Genomic DNA, 19,324 nt, shown 5'->3' on the forward strand with positions numbered 1-19,324 from the left:
CCTGCCGTGACTGAAAGAAACTGAAAAGAAGGGAATTTAAAGAAGGGTAAAGCAATGGCGGTTTGAGGCAGACGCTGAACCCTGAAGGCAAGAATCGGAGAATTTCTTTTTACTTTCACTGAAACAGAAGGAGATTGAAGAGAGGGTTTGCTGGAGAGAAGAGAAAACTTAGGGTGAATGATACCAGCCAAACATTGAGCTTGTTGAAAGCATATAGAAAGCATATATGAAAGAAGCTGAGCTAATGATCTAAAAAGAAATTCTAATTTGCTGCAGTTGAGGCGAAGTATGCGCTGACGGGAGCCGAAACATCTGAGAGCTGTTTAAGATTTCGGCGGTTTATTTAAACTTGCAGTACTGAGTTCGCGAGGTTTAAGCTGCAATTGGGCTTGAGAATGAGAAATGAGGAGATAGAGGAAAGGATCAACGGAACTTTTTAAAAAAACTGAAACAGCAAGACGTTGAAGAAGTTCAGAAACGTTGTGAATGACCTTACTAAGTAACTGAAAATTACTTTTCTCTGACGGGCTGCGATTGGGCTTGTAAGGAAAGAGATAGAGAAAAAGGTCAACGGAATTTTAAAAAAAACTGAAGCAGCAAGGAGTTGAGACAGTTGAGAGACGCTGAGAAAGAACAGAGAACAGTAGCTTCATATTTATCAAATAAGAGGAAAAAATTATATAAAGTGTTGCTCTCCTCGGTCGGAGCTGCGATTGGGCTTGTGACAGGAGAGCTAGGGGAAAGGACTACTAAACATTTTTGTTCAGAGCTGAAATTGTTTATCAATAAGAAAAAATATATGCCAAAGGTAATTTATGAAATAACCTGACAAGTATGAGAGAGATATAAAAGAAGGAAAGGTAATTGATCTAAATATCTCCCTCCTTTATTGAGAAAGTGAAAGGGCTTAAAGGAAAAGAACCAAAAAGGAATACTAGTTCATTTTTTTTACATATATAGAACTGGAATTAAAACTGACAGTTACTCCAAAGAACTTTTTATCAATATTAAAGAGAAAAAAGTTACTAAAAAGGAGTACTTAAGATTGAGACAGATATCTGAAAAAGAGAAAAGGACAAGTGAAAAAAAAAAAAAAAAAGGAATTAAAAACATAAAAATACCAAATATAAAACAAAGAGACTAAACATAAGAAATAAGAATAACCAAGAAAAAGAAAATAACAACATGGCAAGTACAAGACAAAACAAAAATGAGGCTGGTACATCTGCAAAAAGACAGAAACAAGATCAAATAACACCAAGCAAGATACCACTTCCTATTGATGAACCAGACATATTAAGCAAAGCTGAAGTCATGGAAGAATTAAAACAAATCAAACAAATGCTTAAAGAAACTATAACTAATATGTCTGAAATGAAAGAAGAAATTTTAAATATACATAGACAAATGGAAGTTAACAACAAAAGAACAACTGAATTAGAATCAAAAATGGAAACTATAGAATGTGAATCAAAAAGATGTAAAAACGACAGCCTGGAATTAAATAAATTAAAAGATCAACTGGAAGATTACGAGAATAGAGGAAGAAGAAAGAACATCAAACTCTTTGGAATACAAGAAAATTTAGAGGGAAAAAATACTATCCTTTTCCTTGAAAATTTAATTCCAAAAATACTACAATTAGACTTGAAACAACCAATTGAAATTGAAAGGGCACATAGAATCCCAATTAAAAATTTAGAAAATAAAAACAGACCAAGACCAATCATTTTCAAAATGTTGAGATACCAACAAGCACTAGAGATACTAAATGCTGCAAAAAAAGATAAAAACTTAAATTATAAAGGATCAAGATTATGGTTTTTACCAGACTTTGCCAAAAACACAGCAAATAAAAGAAAAAGACTACTAGATATGAGACCTCTACTAAAAGAAAAAGGATTTAAATATGGTCTATACTACCCGGCGAAAATGAGAGTTTCATCTGGTGACAAATCCTTATATTTTGAAGATCCCGAAAAACTAAAAGATTTTCTCTCTAAACCAGAACCTATGATATTTTAACATAGAACATTAAGATGGTTTTGAAGACTCTATGAAAAATTAGAAAATATGACATATTTGAAATATCTGAAGAAAAGGAAGAAAACAATACAAAGAAAAGACAATAATAATAGAAAGAAAGAACAAAATATAGGAAATTTATTAAATAATACACTACATATATGTTTAAAATAATTATATGTTGAAATCATAATACTAAGGAAATACAAATCAACTTATTGTTAAATGGAAAATGATACATTAATGAAAAGTTATGGAAAATGATTAAAGATATAAAAGATCAATATAGATAGATAGAAGGGAAATTTGTTTAAATATTAAATATTGATTGCCTGGAATGGGGAGAATGTTTGGATTACAGTTCCAATGTGTATCCTTAAGCAGCCAATGTATTGGGTGGGAAAGGGAGGGATAAGGAGAATATTTAAAAGAATAATTAAGGGAGATACATTAGGGTTAAATATGTGTGTCATGAGGAAAATTTTTTGGATATTGGAAATAAAAGAGGAGAGGAAGAATAAGATAATGAAAAGTATTAAAATGTATAATGTCTTTTAAAATATATTCTCTTAATGTCAATGGCCTGAATCATGTAATTAAAAGGAAAAAAATATTAACATTTTTAAAAAAGCAAAATGCAGATATTTATTGTCTGCAAGAGACCCATCTTAATATAAAGGAATCACAGAAATTATCAGGTGGATGGATAAAGGAATGTTTTTTTGCTCCAGCAGTGGGTAAAAAAGCAGGGGTTGCAATTCTTATAAATAAAAAATGTATGGCCAATATAAAGGTAAAAAGTTCAGATCCACATGGAAGATGGATACATATCGATATAGGTATGGGAAATGATACCCTGACGTTATTTAATATATATGCCCCTAATTCGAATCAATCAGAATTTTTCAAAAAGCTACAAAATATGTTATTACCACTGGCTGCCTCTAATTTAGTGGTGGCGGGAGATTTTAATGCTGTAATGGATCCACTATTGGATAAAAAACCAGGTAAAAATATTAAATCTTTAGGTCTAGATAATTTAGTTAGATCATGCGACTTGAAGGATATATGGCGTATTCTTCATTTTAATGATCAGGAATATTCATTTTGTTCACAGGTTCATAAATCATTTTCAAGAATAGATTATATTTTTGTTTCAACAAATAAAGTGCAACAGGTGATTAAAGCCTCCATTGATCCTATTATTATTTCGGATCATGCGGGAATATGGATAGAATTACAATTAGATCAATTAGAAAATAATAGACCTCTTTGGAGATTTGATAATGCATTGCTTGTGGATGACAAATTTTTGGAAAATTTTAAAACACAAATTAATGAATTTTTTCAAATAAATTTAGTGGAAGATACATCTATAGAGAATATATGGGATGCATTTAAAGCAACTATGAGGGGAAATATTATATCATATTCAGCTTTTATTAGGAAACAAATTAAAAAACAATATATAGAATTAGAAAAAGAAATAAAAATATTAGAAGCTAAATTGATAAGTAAATGGGAATATGAAGTTTTGCAAGCTCTATTGAAAGTAAAAGGTAAATATAATGAATTAACTTCAAAAATGATAAGAAGGGATTTGTTTTCTAAGCAAGCAATGTATTATGGAAATTCCAATAAAGCGGGAAAATTATTGGCAAATTATCTTAAGGCAAAAAAAAGGAGAACTAATATTAATGGAATAAAAGATGATAATGGTATAATAACAAATCAAACAAATATAATATTAAAACAATTTTTAAATTTTTATAAGGATCTATATTCTTCCGAACCTTATTTGGAGAAACAAAAAGATGGGAAAAAATTTTTAGATTTAATTAATGGACCTAAAATTCCTTATCATATAAAACGAAGTTTAGAAGAACCTATATCATTAAAAGAATTAGAAACAGCATTGAGATCTCTTAGAGTTGGATCCGCTCCAGGTGGTGATGGTTACACAGTAGAATTTTATAAAACATTTCAAAATATCCTCTCCCCACATTTATTAAAATTATATCAGACACAACTTATAAAAGGTAATATAAAAGGTACTATGGCTGAATCAATAATAATTGTTTTGCCTAAGCCAAATAAAGATCCTACTTTGGTTTCGAACTACAGGCCTATATCTTTGATAAATGTTGATAATAAACTATTAGCGAAAATTTTGGCTTTGAGATTAGCCAAAGCTCTCCCACATATTATAGATATGCATCAAACGGGTTTCGTTGCTAAAAGACATTCCTCCAATAACTCTAGACTATTATTTCACATGCTAAACTTGTCAAAAAAAATGGATGAACCGGCTTTTACAGTTTCATTAGATGCTGAGAAAGCATTTGATAGGGTAGAATGGAATTTTATATATCAGGCTTTAGAATGGTTTGGTATAGGTTCTGGATTTATACAAATGGTAAAAACTTTGTATAGCTTCCCGATTGCAAGATTAAATATTAATAATATGATATCTGATGGTTTTCAATTGCAGAGGGGAGTTAGACAAGGCTGTCCTTTATCTCCTTTGTTATTTGATGTTGTATTAGAACCCTTATTATTAGCAATACAGCAAACGAGGGAGATACAAGGTATTCCATATTCAGATATGGAATATAAAATTTCGGCTTATGCTGATGATATTTTGCTTTATTTGAGAAATCCAGAGTCTACCTTATCTTCTTTATTGGAATTAATTGATAAGTTTGGCAAATTTTCAGGTTATAAAATTAATTGGAATAAATCTGAAATTATACCTCTGAATGTTCACTGTGTAAAAGGATTATTTGATACTTTTCCATTCATATGGAAAGAAGAAGGATTTAAATATCTAGGCATTCAAGTTAAAAAAACAATTGAAGATACTGTAAAAGAAAATGAAAAATATGTATTAAAAAAAGTTACGGAGTTATGTGAGCAATGGAACCCATTACATATTTCTTGGTGGGGAAGAGTTCAAACTATTAAAATGATGATGTTGCCTGTAGTTTGCTACCAAATGAGTATGATACCTATTTATTTTCAGGGGTCCTTTTATAAAAAGCTTAATAGAATTTTAACAAAATTTCTTTGGCTTGGTAAAACACCTAGAATAGCTTTAGTAACCTTACAAAAATCAATTAAGGAGGGAGGGGTAAATTTTCCAAATTTCTATAGGTACCATCAAGCCTATATTCTACGTCAGGGTATGTATTGGATCCTCCCAGAACTTATAGATAATGCACCAGATTGGTTATATTTGGAATGGCGCCTTATGTTTCCCCTAAATTTAGTTCATCTACCAAGTATTAATATACCTAAAAGATACAAAGAAAATAAAATAATAATGGATACTTGGAAAACATTGAGATTTATTGATAAATTAACACCCATCCCAATATACAAATCAACTAATCAATCCATATGGATAAACTCCAAGATCAAAATTGGCGGAGCTCAAATCCTTTGGAAGAACTGGATTAATGCAGGCATTAGAACTCTAGATGATATTATCTCAGAAGGTAAACTGCTGGATTTTCCACAATTGCAACATAGATTTGGTCTCAATAAAACACAAAGTTTTAAATGGTTGCAAATGAAGCAGGCCATTCAGGTTGGGTTCCCTGAATGGAAATCATTAAACAATCAATATAGTTTAAAGTTCTTATGCTTTAAAGCAGACTTCCTAGGACATCAAGCCGCATTGTGGTATAAATTAATATCTGGATATGTAAATAAAAAACCAAAAAATGGTCTAAGAGACATTTGGAGCATTGAGATTGGACATCAAATTAATGCATCTCAATGGCCACTAATTTGGTCTTGGAGAATGGGATGTACAATGTCGGCATCTATGAGACAAACATGGTTCTTTTTATTACATAGAGCTTTTTGGACCCCTACCCGTTTGCAAAAATTAGACAGTTCTAAGTCTAATAGATGCTGGCATTGTAATCTAGAACCAGGGACATTAGATCATTTATTATATCATTGTCCTTATATAAAAATTTTTTGGAATTCAATTTGGCCACAAATTAATAAATTAATGGAAAATCATATTGCGATATCATATGATACAATTTTATTTGGAACAATGATGAGAAAAAAAAGTCAAATTTCACCAGAAAATAATAAGCTTTTATTAATTATGACAGGGGTTGCCATTCAACATATAACTAACAATTGGAAAAATTACAACAACCTAAATTACACATTTTGGTGGAATACAATATGTCATATTTTTAAAATGGAAAGAACAATAGCAGTACAAAAGGGGACATATATTAAATTTATAAAAATATGGGGGCCATTGACAAAATACTATAATGAATAAATAATATGATGTTTTCTTCTTCTTTTCTTTTTTTTTTTAAAGATTTTTTTTTTTTATGACACACATAAAGGGGGGGTAAGAAAAATTAATTTATACATAGTATGTTATAATATATTATACAAAATGTAACGTATGAAAAAAAAAGGTAATAAAAGGGTGGGGGGAGGGAAATGGGATAAAAATTGTTTAGATTATATTATATTAGATATAAAAAAGTTATTGAATATGTATCAATAGTATTCTAATATGTTGTATACTTTTTATAAAAATTTGAAAATTAAAATATTATATTAAAGTAATGAAAGGGAGGGGGGAGGGTGAGGGGGGAAAATCAAATTCAGATATATAATGTATTAGATATAAAAGTGATAATATGTATTTATAAATTGTAATTAATTATTATGTACACTTTATGAAAAATTAGAAAATAAAAAATATTTGGAGAAAAAAAAAGAAAAATGTTTAATCAAGATATATTTTAATTATCAACTGTACCGTATGCCTGGAACAGACTTCCTGAGTCAGAACATCAAGGGCTCCTTTTACTAAGCTGCGTTAGGGCATTAACGCGCGGAATAGCACGTGCTGAATTGCTGCGCTCGCTAGACCTTAATGCTAGCATTGAGCTGGCGTTAGTTCTAGCCGCATAGCGCACAGTGTAGCAAGTGGTAATATCCTGCGTGCGCTAAAAACACGCACCTTAGTAAAAGGAACCTCAAGTTTTGTCTCTGGCTGTATTCAAATCTAGGCTAAAAGCTCACTTTTTGAGGCTCCTTTTGACTCCTAACTGCTACTCACTTGTAAAATGCCCATATCTGTTTTAATTTTTCCCACTGTAAGCTATTCCCTAATCCAGTGGTTCTTAACCTTGTTGGAGGTACTGAACCCCACCAGTTTCATATGCTTGTTCACTGAACCCTTCTTTATTGGAAAAATAAAATATGATTTTTACAAATTCAAAACATAGGTATACAGTGAGGGAAAAAATAATATCAATTTTGAAAACAAAAAAGTTCTCCTATATTTCGAATAATAATAACATAATAATGAAATTTACTGCAAATCAGTGTGACTTCTGCTGTTGCCTCTCAGAGACCAGTTCAGAAATGCGTGGCTTTACCTTGGCAAGTACCACTCTCATGTCATTTTCGCAACAAAGTCTGTTCCTTTTCGTTTTTATGTCCAGCATCCTCAAAAAGGATTGCTCGCAAAGATATGTTGTAACAAACGGTATGAAAATTTCCAGAGCTTTCTTAGCAATAACAGGGTACGTTACCATTGTTGACACCAAAACGTTGAGAGCGTTGTTGTTCTGAAGAGTTGCTGTTGAACCTGGCTCTGCTGAATTTCAATGATTTCATCGAGGTATTCATCATTGACATCTGTTGTCTCAACACTAAACGTGAACGGCTGTCTCACCCATGCTGGATATGGCTCTCTTGTAGGGAAGTATCCGTCGAGAGACTTTGCAAGCTCATCTAAGTGCGTGGCAATAGTTTGCTTCAGTTCCGCGGGTACAGAAATGTCTCCGATTCCAGATACATCTTCGATCTTACTTACACAGTTGTCTAGCAGGGGAAAGTTTGTGAAGTTATCGTTTTCTGTTCGTCGTTTCCATAATGGTAGCTTTTTTTGAAAAGCTCTCAGGTTTTCTTCTGCTTCGATGATGTTGACTCCACCACCCTGCATCTGCTTATTGAGATGATTGAGAGCTGCAAAGATATCAGCCATGTACGCTAAAATGAGAATGAACTCAGAATTTTTGAAGCAATCTGCATGACAATGTTGCTGCTCTTGCAAAAACAGAGCTAATTCCACATGCATGGCAAAAACACGATTCAGCACCTGTCCCCGGGATAACCACCGAACGTTAGAATGGTACAGAAGTACCTCAAATTCAGATCCCATTTCTTTACACAGCTTCTTGAAGATGCGGTGCTTCAGAGCATTATTTTGCACATAGTTCACGCATTCCACAACAATTTTTAAAACTTCTGCCAGTTTGGAGGCAAGGTTTTTGTTGCCAACGCATGCCTGTGCAGAATGCAATGCGTAACAATGATGTGTGGTGCATCGGCATTCACTAGCGCACGAAAACCGGACTTTCTTCCGAGCATGGCTGGAGCTCCGTACGAACAAACTGTAGAAGCCATATCTCACGAAAGATTGTTGTATTTGAAGAAGTCATCCAAAAGTTTCTTCACATCAGTTGCCTTAGTTGTTGTTGTAAGAGGCTTACAAAATAAAAAATCTTCCTTTATCACGTCGTCTTTCATATAGCGCACGAATACTGCAAGCTGGCTTAGATTGGAAACGTCTGTGGTCTCGTCGAGTTGAAGGCTGAATTTTGCGGGGCTTGAAATCAGATCAGCAAGCCAAGATGTCTTTGCTCATGTCCTCTATTCTGTTGCTGATGATGTCATTTGAAAGAGGAATTTCAGATAATTGAACTTCAGCCGCTTTTCCCAGCATGATATTCTCCATCTTCAACACAGCTGGTTTTATGAGTATTTCACCAATGGTGTGTGGTTTGCCCTGCTTTGCGATCAAGCAACTTTGTACGATGCTGTGAGGATCGGTTTGTTGATGGGTACAAAGCCGAGAACAGGCAGAGTAGCCTTTTCATCGAATCTTGCTCTCTTCACCTTGAATTCAGCGAGCGTTGAGTTCTTGTATTTTCCATCTCCATGCAGCTTAAGGAAGTGTTCCCTTAGTTTTGCCGGAGCTAGACTAGAATTACTCAACTTAGCATTGCAAATCATGCAATTAGGACACTGACTCCCATCACGTTCCATTATACATGTGAATCCATATTGTACATATTCGTCCGACCACTTTCGTATTTTGCTCGACATAGTTAGTAAGGGATTAAAATATTAAGATAGGTATCACACGACGTACCATCACAACAGTTACAATTCGACTACTGTGCGCATCAAATCCCCTGCAGCACAGATAGGCCAAGCGATGTTGCGTGATCACCTGCAGCCAATTATGGACAAGCGGGGCGTATCATCATGAATCATAAGCGCTTCGGTCACGTTCAATCATCTATCAGTTAAATCACAAATTTTGATCAGGAATTGATTGATGTATATAAGGCGTTAGTTACAGATTGATTGATCAAGAAACCGAGTACACGATCAGTCTTGATCAAAATCACTGAATAACTGATAGATGATTGAACGTGACCGAAGCGCTATATGAGTCGGAGGTGTGTTTTGACCTCCGCCGAACCTGTGAGACTGACTCACCGAACCCCTGGGGTTCGGTCGAACCCAGGTTAAGAACCACTGCCCTAATCCCTGTTTGTCCTGGGGTTTTTTTTGTTTTGATTAAATTGTAAACTCTATTGAGCAGAGATTGGCTCTTATGAGTTTAATATACAATGCTGCATACATCTAGCAGTGCTAAAGAAATGATTAATAGTAGTAGTAAAAACTATAGGAAAGACAAACCATTCTTCAGAATTACTTGTACACTCATCCTTTCCATTCTCTAACGTTTAAACAACATTTTTAACTGAGTTTCAACGCACCTATTGGTGCCTAAAATATTGGTGCCAGAATCGCACCTCCATAGGCACTTTAGGCCGCCTAACATGACTGTGGGCATGGCTAACACCGGAAGTGGCATTAGGCGGCCTAAAGTGCCCACGGAGGTGCGATTCACATCAAAGGTAGGCACTGGAAATATAGGCCTGGAAAACCCTGGCCTACATTTCTGGTGCCTACCTTTGCCAGAGGTATGATTCTGTACTCAGTGCTGTAGTGGATTGACACGTGATCAGTGGCTGCTTTTAAGGCGGCTGCTGATATTGGCGCCGATTTACAGAATCTGGGCCTTACTGCTTTCACCTCATTAAATTCAGTGTGGATATCCAGAAAACCTGACTTGGATTCTTCCAGGACAGGTTAGAGAACCCCAAATCTAGAGTTTCTTTTCCAACAATAATGGTTTGTTTTCTATGCAATAATATTTCTATCATATCTCCTTGCTCTTGGGATGTACATGATTAAAGTTTTGTATAGACCAGGGGTCTGCAACCTTTAAGACATAAAGAGCCACTTGGACCCGTTTTCAAAAAGAAAAAAAAACTTGGAGCCGCAAAACCATTATAAAACAAATCTAACACTGCATATATTGTTTCTTACCTTAATGCTATATACAGGATCACTAAATTGAAAATAAAATCATTTTTCCTACCTTTGCTATTTGGTGATTTCATGAGTCTCTGGTTGCACTTTCTTCTTCTGACTGTGCATCCAATCTTTCTTCCTTTCTTTCAGCCTCCTGTATGTTTCCTCTCCTCCAGACCTCATTCTCTCCCCCAACTTTTTCTTTCTGTCTCCCTGTTCCCCCTTCTTTCTGTCTCCGTGCCGTCCCCCAAGCCACTCGGTTTGCTGCCACCGCAATCGGGGAACAGCCCCCAAGCCACCGCCGTCCCAAGCTTTCCCTGCAGAAGTGTTGCGCTGACCAGCATTCCGCTCCCTGACGTCAATTCTGACGTAGGAGAGGAAGTTCCGGGCCAACAAGGCATTTCTCCTCATTCCATCCAGCCTGAGCCCCATCTCTCCTTGATCCAGCATTTCCCTTCTGTGTCTGTCAGAATTACCATTCCACCTATTTTCCAGCATCACCCTTCTTTGTGTCCATCTCACCTATATCCCTATCTCACCACTTTTTCAGAATCTTCATTTGTCTCTGTCCTTATCTTTACGCCATGTTCACCATTTGCCCTTTCAATGTCTTTATCTCCCCCCACACACTTTTTCAGCATTACTTCTATGTCTCTATTTCACCTCCTCTTCATGTCCCCTCTGTATCTCTATCCTTATTCAGTAGGTCCTGCTTACCCTTTCTCTTCTTTGTGTCACTATCTCCATTTTCAGCTTTCCCCCCCTTTTCCTTTGTTACTGCACCCTGTAGCTAGAATCTTTCCACCCTCCCTCCACTCCGGCCCAGCCCAGTATGAAAGATTTCCTTTTGTTTCCCTCCCCTCTCTCTTTCTCTCTCTCTTCTGCTCCCTCACCCACGAGTCCTGCATCTGGCCCTCTCCCTTCTACCTGCACCTGGCAACACCCCCCTGCTCCGCGGCTCTCTTCAGCAACTTGTCAGCAGCGGTGATCAAGACAAGCTGCCGACATCGAGGCCTTCCCTCTACGAGTCCCGCCTTTGTGGAAAAAGGAAGTTGAAACAAGCGGGACTCGCAGAGGGTAGGCCCCGACGTCAGAAGCTTGTGCTGAGTTGCCGAAGAGAGCCGCGGAGCAGGGGATGTGGCCGGAAGCAGGTAGAAGGGAGAGGGAGATAGGAAGGCTGTAGATCTCCGGAGCATGACACCGACCCCGGCCAGGATGACTTCTTTTTCAGGCACCTTACAAGTCCAGCGTCGCGGGGGAAATAGCCATGCTGAGCAGTGAGCTCAGCACTACACAGATGAAAGCCTTGCTTGCTGATTGGTCCGGCGGGGCGGGGCCGCCGGACCAATCAGCAAGCAAGGCTTTCATCTGTGTATGTGCTGAGCTCACTGCTCAGCATGGCTATTTCCCGCCGCGACGCCGGACTTAAGCTGCATGCCTGCGTGACACACTACCGGAGCCGCAGCAAAGGTGGAAAAGAGCCGCATGCGGCTCTGGAGCCGCAGGTTGCCGACCCCCGGTATAGACCCTGCATTTGATAGCCATATTCTGGGCTTCTAGTCTTAGTGCATAGAATTTTCAAGTCATATATTGTTCTTTTCTTCCTCCTTCCCCTCCAATAAAAATGAAAACAATTCTATAACTATGCTTTCAGATTATTTTTCAGCTAAACTTTTTGATTGATGTGCTTCCTGCTTATCGCTTTCACATCTCTTGTGTTAGGTGAATCAAGTCATCTAAGCATGTTTGTGACTTTAAAATATTGTTGAAAAGATTCTGATTTTTGCAACCCTCCCAAATTCTGTTACTGAAAATTGTTTGCTATATTGGCCGTTATTATTTAAATATAAAATTAGCTTTCATGACTTGATGACCTTTTTTCTTCAGACTTCTAATAGTCCTCTTTAATTTTAGGTTCAAATTGGTCCACTTCTTGCTATTTAAAGCTAGAAATAATGCAAAATGTGTTATCGGGACAGGCACTTGGGATCTCTTAGAGAGAGGAGGAGATAGTGGGTGCTATGGATGGGCAGACTGGATGGGCCATTTGGCCTTTATCTGCCTTCTTGTCTCTACATAGTAAATAACGGCAGATAAAGACCTGAATGGTCCATCCCAACCCTACATGCTCCATAAAAATCAATCATTTAATTAAAATTGTCCTTAACTTAGATATTTCTGGGCCAGAAACTCAGAGCCCTACTCAGTAGTGTGCTTAGGTTCTATCTACTGGAGTTTCTATCAAAGCTCACTCCAGCCCATTTTAACCATTTCAGCCATCAAAGTCCTCCCCAGCCTATCCGCAACTAAATGTCCACATACGGAACACATACCATACTAGACTGCCCAGTACCAACCGTAGTTCCTTCAATATGTACCCATTATTTTCTGATTAGAGATCCTCTGTGTTCATCCCATCCTCATTTGAACTGTCGCCGTTTTCTTTTCCACCACCTCCCTCAGGAGCGCATTCCACAGATCAACCACCCTCTCTGTAAAGAAGAATTTCTTAACATTACTCTTGAATCCACCACCCTTCCACCTCAAATTATGCCCTCTGGTTTTACCATTTTCCTTTCTCCGGAATAGATTTTGTTCTACGTTAATACCTTTCAAGTATTTGAACGTCTGAATTATATCTCCCCTTTCCTCTAGGATATACATATTCAGAGCTTCCAGTCTTTTTTCATACGTTTTCTGGTGCAAACCTCCTACCATTTTTGTCACCTTCCTCTGGACCGCTTCAGGTCTTTTTCTGTTCTTCGCCAGATTCGGTCTCCAAAATTGAACACAATACTCCAAGTGGGACCTCACCATCGACATGTACACCATCAACACCTTCTTTCTTCTACTGGTCACGCCTCTCTCTATACAGCCTAGCATCCTTCTGGCAACAGCCACCGCCTTGTCAACACTGTTTTTCAGCCTTTAGATCTTCAGACACTATCACCCCAAGGTCCCTCTCCCCATCTGTGCACATCAGCCTCTCACCTCCCAGCACATACAGCTCCTTCCAATTTCTAAACCCCAAATGCATTACTCTGCACTTCTTTGTGTTGAATTTTAGTTGACAGATATTGGACTATTCCTCTAACTTTTGCAGATCCTTTTTCCACTCCTTCCTCTGTTACAAATCTTGGTATCATCTGCAAAAAGGCAAACATTTCCTTCTAACCCTTCGGCAATGTTGCTCACAAACATATTGAGCAGGATCAGCCTCCACACCGATCCCTGAGGGACTCCACTACTCACCTTTCTCTCCTCCGAGCAAATTCCATTAACCACCACCCTCTGGCATCTGCCCGTCAACCAGTTTCTAATCCAGTTCACCACTTTGGGTCCTAACTTTAGCCCATTAAGTTTCTATGTTTCTATCCTTGTTAATCATATTCTGAAGGCAGGGTAAGAACCTAGAACTGGGGTAGGCAATTCTGGTCATGGAGAGCCACAGGCAGGTCAGGTTTTCAGGATATCCACAATAAATATGCATGAGATAGATTTGCATCTCAAGGAGGCATTACATGCAAATCCATCTCATATATATTCATTATGGATATCTTGAAAACCTGTCCTGTCTGTTGCTCTCAAGGATCAGAATTGCCTACCCCAGTTCTAGGTTCTTACCCTGAATTGCCTACATCAAATAAGAGTCTTGTGTTCTAATTGGCTGCCATATGCATAAGTGTGTAGTACTGATCAATAAGCCAATCTGCTCTTCTGAAGCACAGATCTACAATAAAAAATTTCAGTTTTTATTACATTAAAAAAAGTTTACATTGGAAAATGGGATTCTCAGTGAATGATTTCTCCATGATATGACTGAGTTTAGATAGTTATTGTACCTTTTTTGAAAACCTGTCCAAAATAGATTTTATGTTGTATTTTCTAATTCCTAAGTGTTGTTAAAGATGCTTTGATTCTTCTCTGTCTCCCCTCCTCCACCCCCCACCCCCCCCATACAGGGATCTTTTGTTCACTCAGATGTATGACAAGCTCAGTGAAAATTCAGTGGCCAAGGATGTTTTTCTTGAATGCTTGGAGCCATATATATTGAATGACAAATTGGTGGGACTCACGGCACAGGTGATGAAAGATCTGCTCATCCACTTTCAGGACCGAAACTTGATGGATAGTGTTGAGGCTTGCATTGTGCACATGGACATCACAAGCCTGGACATACAACAGGTGACACTGAATTTGATGAAGACTGCAAATCTGTAGCCTGAAAAATAACTTGCTGTTTCATATTTTGATTTGAACTTGTGTCAATAGATTTAAGAACAAAGTAAAACAGGGGAAACAAAACCACAAACTCAAAAGCACAAGAACACAAGAAACCACAGATTTGTTTGTAAGGTGCTAACCCCCCTAATTTGGAAATTAATAAAAAAATGGGATACATTTTTAGAAGAAAGAACCATAAAAGTATGTGGAAAAATGTAGTTGACTTATCTCTAGATTTCAGTCCTATGTACTGGCATTGGATGCTCACCATGTAAGCTAACCATGATAGATGATATCTTTATACAATGGAAATAATCAAAAAATAATTAGCAATCAACTTTTCACTCCTACTGAGAAAAAACAATGGCTTGCAAAAGACCAAAAAAGGTTATTTATGAATGAGACATCAGTAAGGGCATTCGAACAATTAAGCCCCGGGCAGGGTCTCATAGATGACAAGCACCAGACTGGAAGTCTATATAAGCCCTGCCTTGTACATCATTGATTGTCTCAAGGAATCATTACCTTTAATTTCTTTATTTAATTTATGCCCAAATATTAGTATAAGGAATAATAAAAAAAAGTGCAACTATACACTGTAAATTTTGAGCAGAAGGAAAAAGTGGAGCACATTAAACACCCTAAACTGTCCAAAAGTGACAAAAATCAATTCAATTCCAGTTATTATTACAAAAATCTTTGAATAGTCATTGAAAAGACCACTTAGCTGAATTCTATTGTGCTTGTAACACCGGTATTGCAAAGTCCTGTTGAGTTCTGTTACCCCTCGACAGAGCTCCGTTTCGGTGCCTTCTTCAGAAGCGGGAGCAAATAAATCCTTGGGAGACCAAAAGAGCAGCTAGTATTAACTGTGGACACTAAAGCAATGAAAGCCACAAAAATAACCTGCCAAAGCGTTACAAAAATCAAACTACTGCTGGAGGAAAATAGAAAAATAATGGCGTCTAGGACATTTAAAATGCCCTGGTGCCCCGCGAAAGCAACACACTCAGCAGTGACGTCATGACATACTGATGAACGTCATGACACAGAAAGCAGCAAAATACAAAAATCAAAAGTTAAATGTACTCAAGAAGACTAGCCCAAACAGGAAAAATATATATTGAATATTGGAATTACAGAGAAGTTAAGTTGAAAAACATTTGCCCACATTCTCGTTCAAGCTCAATGGAGAATATGATTTGAGATTAAAAAAAAATCCCAAAGTTTTCTCTCGATAGGAAAGTGCTTCTGTCTCCATTGAAAGTATTTGCTCCAGAACACACCATTTGAGACTAGAAAAATCATGACGGTATTGCATGTTATGAGAAACCATGGGAGCAGCAATCTTGCCTGTCTTCAGGCAACTACGATGTTTGATTTGTCTGGTTTTCACAGCCCTGGAAGTACAACCAACATAAATCAGCCCACAAGGGCCTGAGATTACATACACTGGAGTAAAACATTGATTCACTTGTATCTGTTCTACACCAATCAGGATTTTGTAGACTTCAATCATATCCTCCTCAACCATCTCTTTTCCAAACTGAAGACCTCTTTAGTTTTTCCTCATGTGAGAGGAATTCCATCCCATTTGTCATCTTGGTCACTCTTTGAACCTTTTCTAGTTCTGCTATATCTTTTTTGAGATATGGTGACTAGAATTGAACAAACAGCAAAAAAGGCAAGAGAGATGTCCTAATCACCAAACGTATTAGCTTTATTGTATAAAAAGATACGTCCCAACAAGGATCTAAGTTTCGGCATAAGGCTATACCTTCATCAGGAGACACTAAAAACATAGAGGGCCATAATCAAAAGAAATGTCCAAGTCCAATTTGGATGTAGGGTGCTAGTTGCCCAAAGTCGGCACCGGTAAAATGTCGATTCTTGAAAAGTATGTCTAAACTATTCTGTTTTTTGAAAATCGTCTATCTGTACGTCCAGGCGCTTGATCATCCAGACCACCACTATGTCTATCTTTATACCACATTCTCAACCAAAAATTTGTCCAAGTCCCAAATGCCCAGAACAAGACCTTTTGGATGTGGGAGAGGCCTGTATTGTGGCACTTATATGGCAGTAAAGTAGAGTTTTGGGTTATTTTGGTAGGCTCACATTTTCCACCATGAATGTAGTGGTTAGAGTGGGTCCTCCGCTCTGTGGTTCAGTAGCTCACCCCCCTCTCCCTCGACTACTTAAGCCACCTCTGTGCAGCTCTACTAGGCTTTCCTATGCCAGTTGCTAATATTCCGGAGGCAGGTTTGCATGTTTTTATTTTGAGCTTTGTGGGGTGCAACGGGGTCAGTGAACATGGGGGGGGGAGTGTATGTGGGTCTTTACTTTGTTTCTGCAGTGGTCATCTGGTCACTTCAGATACATTTTGGGCATTTATACCTGTCTTTACATTGTCTAACTCACAAAGTATAAGTTTCACCTAGGCAGTATTGTCAAACATTTGATTATCCCTGCAGAACGATTAATTCTAGGTTGACTGACACCCCACCCTAACCACTCCTCCAAAAACACCTCTTTCAGCTCTGAGCGCACAGCGGGATTCAGAGGCCTAAAATGTTCCTGGATATGTCCTGAAACCCACCCCATACCTTTTTCTTGAAGGCTGGCTGGATGGATGCCCTCTCCCTCTGGCCGGCAGACCCGTCGCTTTTGAATGGCGGACTTTCTCTTTCCCAGTACGTCCTGGGATGCACCAGGGAGGGACCTAAGGTCCTGATTGGTACAAGCATCTAAGACTCCTCCCATAGGAGGGGCTTTAAGCACCTGGGCCAACCTGGGAGTGGCCTTAATCTCTGGCCAGATCCCTAAGGCTCCTCCCATGGGATATGGGCCACTCCCAGTGCATCCTAAAATGCACTGGGAAGGAGGCCTAAGACTCTGGTTGGCCCAGGTGCCTAAAGCCCTTCCTATGGCCTTAAATCCCTCACTGGTGCATCCCAGGATACACTGGGAAGGGGAAGGCCCACCATTTGTAAGAGGCATGTCTGCCAGCCAGAGAGAGTGGGCATCCCTCTGGCTGGCCTTCAAGAAAAAGTTACGGGGTGGGTTTCGTAGAGGTGGGGTGTTTGGGGGGGGGAGTGCTGACAGGAAGGATTGGGCATCTCTCTTGCCGGGGATGTTAAGGGGAGGGGGGTGCTGACCCGAGGGATTGGGCATCCCTTCAGCCGGCCTTCAAGAAAAAGGTACAGGGTGGGGTGTTCAATGTGGTGATGGCGGCAGGAGGGATTGGGCATCCCTCCTGCCAGGAGTGTTGTGGGGGTGGCGGCGAGGGATTGAACATCCCTTATGCCAGAGATGTTAGTGGGGTTGTGCCGGCAGGAGGGATTGGGCATCCCTCCTGCTGTGGACAGTGTGTGGAGTTCTCTGTTGCGGCTGCTCAGCTAATCGCGGCAGAGGAATTTCCCCTCCCCCCATTAGCTGAGCAACAAGGACTCTCCAAAACCGCAATTCTGTAACACGCCTTAATGATTGACAGGCAGTTGAACTTGGGTGCTGGTTACAGAACTGTAGCTTTGGGGAGTCCCTGCCACTCATCTGATGGGAGGGGGGAATTCTCCTGCCGCTATCAACTGGTGCAGTCTAGTGGCAAAGATAAGTGGCTGAAATGTAGTCCAAGATTTTCCAGGCCTACATTTCAGCCGCCTATCTATGTGTGATTCGAGCTTGGGTAGCCACTTTAGCTTACCTAACATGACTTCCGGCATTGACCATGCCTACTTTGGCATTCCACAGCCTAAAGCGATTACTTAGCCACACTTCCAGCGGCCATTTCAACCGCCTTTATTTAGGGGTCGGTAAGCGCCTCAACCCTGCCGTTTCTGATTGCATTTTTCAATTACTTAGGCATCGGTAGGGCGCCTACTGACACCTAAATCTAGGCGCTGATGAGAATTTCCCCCTCTGTTTTTAGTGTCCCTTGATGAAGGCATAGCCTTATTCCGAAACTTGGATCCTTCTTGGGACATACCTTTTTATACAATAAAGCTAATACTTTTGGTGATTAGGACATCTCTTGCCTTTTTTGTTGTTTGTGTCTCTGCAATAAGGCAAGTCTTTCTCTCTGTTTGGTTTGACCAGAATTGAATGCAATACTCAAGGTGATATCACACCACGACGTAATACAGAGGAATTATAACATTCTTATTTACCATCCCTTTTCTGATAATTTATAGCATCTTTATTGCTTTGATGGAATGTTTTTCAGCATATTGTCTATGATGACACTTAGATCTTTTTCTTGGGTGCTGATCCTTAAGGAGGACCCTAAAATCTGGTAACTGATTTGGGTTATTCTGCCCAATGTGCATCACTTTGCATTTGTCCACATTCAATTTTATCTGTCATTTGGGTGCCAAGTCTTCTAATTTTCTAAGGTCAGCCTGCAATTTTTCACAGCTTACCTAACATGACTTCCGGCAATTTGATCTGCTCTATCGTTGTGATATAATTTGTTATGTATTTAACTGTGGAATACCTCTCTGAAGAAGTACATTTTTAGCAGGAGCTGAAGACAAAGAAAATGCAGATATGCTTAATGCAGTGGAAGTGGATTATTAAGTAGGAAGTTCTAAATGTTCTGCACAGCTTAAATAGAATTGTGAAGAACTTC

At 38.5% G+C, this 19,324-nt stretch overlaps 1 protein-coding gene across 2 annotated transcripts in view; it reads left to right on the forward strand.

Annotated features, from left to right (window-relative positions):
• Positions 1–19,324, forward strand: part of VPS8 (VPS8 subunit of CORVET complex) — a 755,312-nt gene that overhangs the window by 200,360 nt on the left and 535,628 nt on the right. For both annotated transcript variants that reach the window (XM_033944522.1, XM_033944523.1), the window contains one exon: positions 14,436–14,658. In XM_033944522.1, the coding sequence (XP_033800413.1) occupies positions 14,436–14,658 (223 nt within the window). The remainder of the gene's footprint in view (positions 1–14,435; positions 14,659–19,324) is intronic.

This window comes from Geotrypetes seraphini, chromosome 5 (genome assembly GCF_902459505.1).
Source record: "Geotrypetes seraphini chromosome 5, aGeoSer1.1, whole genome shotgun sequence".
NCBI lineage: Eukaryota > Metazoa > Chordata > Amphibia > Gymnophiona > Dermophiidae > Geotrypetes > Geotrypetes seraphini.